The sequence below is a fragment of the Babesia bigemina genome, scaffold Bbigscaff_73291 (genome assembly GCF_000981445.1).
Source record: "Babesia bigemina genome assembly Bbig001, scaffold Bbigscaff_73291".
Classification (NCBI taxonomy): domain Eukaryota; phylum Apicomplexa; class Aconoidasida; order Piroplasmida; family Babesiidae; genus Babesia; species Babesia bigemina.
Window position 1 is genome coordinate 1 of NW_012237286.1, and position 1843 is coordinate 1843.

General features: G+C 42.5%; 1 protein-coding gene across 1 annotated transcript; it reads right to left on the reverse strand.

Moving 5' to 3' along the window:
- Positions 1-194: 194 nt before the first annotated feature.
- BBBOND_0004780 (hypothetical protein, conserved) lies at positions 195-1535 on the reverse strand (the record flags this gene model as incomplete). The annotated part of the gene is made up of 1 exon (XM_012915309.1): positions 195-1535. The coding sequence occupies one exon, from the start codon at positions 1533-1535 to the stop codon at positions 195-197; it is 1341 nt and encodes a 446-aa protein (XP_012770763.1).
- Positions 1536-1843: the final 308 nt, after the last annotated feature.

Genomic DNA, 1843 nt, shown 5'->3' on the forward strand with positions numbered 1-1843 from the left:
TAATATGTTCTATACCCTTGCCAGTTACACCCCTACGTACGCTTTCTCCTTTAATATGATGGACCAGATCTTTTAAATTTTTTTGAACTCTTCCCAATTTGGGTATACGCTGCCATCTGGTGGTTTAAGGTTTCCTGGTTTTCGTGGTTCACCAACATGCCCTTTAATGCTTTTCACCTCTCCTTGAATATGTGTTATAATCTCCTCAATATTGTTGGCGTTTTGATGCTACCGTCGTAAAACTGTCTCCCAAGCGACACAATCGCTGAGACAACCTTGCTGACCTTACTTCTGATCTCATCTTTAATTGTGCCCAAATCAAACTGCAGTGCCGTCTGTAACTCACGTACTTTCAGATGTGCATCCCTAACCAACGCAGCTACTCTGTTTTTCGCATCTTGTCCCGCACTGTGAAGCTGTTTAACATCTCTTCCAATCTGCTCCGTCATCGATGTTATGAATTCTCGGTTTTCTCTTCCAACAGTTTTATTGATGATTAAATCAAGCTTTGCAACTGCATTGTCAATCATATGTTTGGTTTTTTCCATCCACAATTCTAGATTGCTCAGACTGTCTGCCAGATTCTCACTAATTTGCTTAAGTTGTATCAAGATTGCCGAGACTTTTAACTTCAGATTTTCGACAAGTTCATTCACCTCTATTTTTATTCTGCAATTAACGTTCTCTTTCACCGTTTTGAGCTTATCATTAATGACTTTATCCATTGCTTCCAAGTCACCCTTCGCCTTCCACGCTAAGTCGTGAAGGCGTCCACTCTCATGTTTTACATGTTTTGTAACATTATGTACATTAAGTTTTAATTCGTGATTTAAGTCATTTATGTTTTTTCGTTGGCTGTCTATGCCAAATAAATAGGCGTTAGACGAGTCAATGCATGTTTTGACCAGATTGGTAGCCTCCGTCACGGCTCGCTTGACTTTCTCGATGTCCTTGTCACTGTATGTATTCTGACCTGAAGCAGCATTATCATTTAAAATTGCACTTACCTTCTTCATAACTTCTTCATTGACATGTGTTAATAGCGTTTCAATCGGTCTCTTGATATCATCATTTGACCTCTTCACCTTATCATTATACCCCCGCACCCCTGCGACCACCTTCACAATCGCAGCATTAAAACCTTTTTTACCAAGGTGTTTATTGGTGTTAAGTGACGTAATTGCATCATTTAAAGTGTTTTTATGCTGCCCTAAATGCTTGTAGATGTTACTGAGAACACCACTCAAAAATCCCATCACCCCGTCACACAGCCTATCAAGGTCGGAGTACACTATCCCAGTGCCATTGTAGCCTTTGTTAGCAGAGTTGAAGCCGAGAAAGGTCTCAAGGCCAGAGCAGAGATTATTAAGGATGTTAGTAGGGTTGTTATTTGAGGTAATTTCGCACTTTTTATTTTCATGAAATTTCTCGCCAAGCTCCCTAGGCGGCACATGGTCAGGGCAGTGGCAAGAGGTGGAAGCAGGGAAATGAAGGGTGACAGGGCACAAGTTATTGTAATGGTTTATAGAGGTCATAGCGGTATTAAGGCGAGGTAATTCGAGGGATGTAGAGTGGGTTAAGGAGCGATGTAGAGTGGGTAAAGGGGCGATGTAGAGTGGGTTAAGGGGCGATGTAGAGTGGATAAAGGGGCGATGTAGAGTGGATAAGGAGCGATGTAGAGTGGGTTAAGGGGCGTTGTAGAGTGGGTTAGGGAGCGATGTAGAGTGGATAGAGGAGCGATGTGGAGTGGATAAAGGGGCGATGTAGAGTGGATAGAGGAGCGATGTAGAGTGGGTTAGGGAGCGATGTGGAGTGGATAAAGGGGCGATGTAGAGTGGATAAA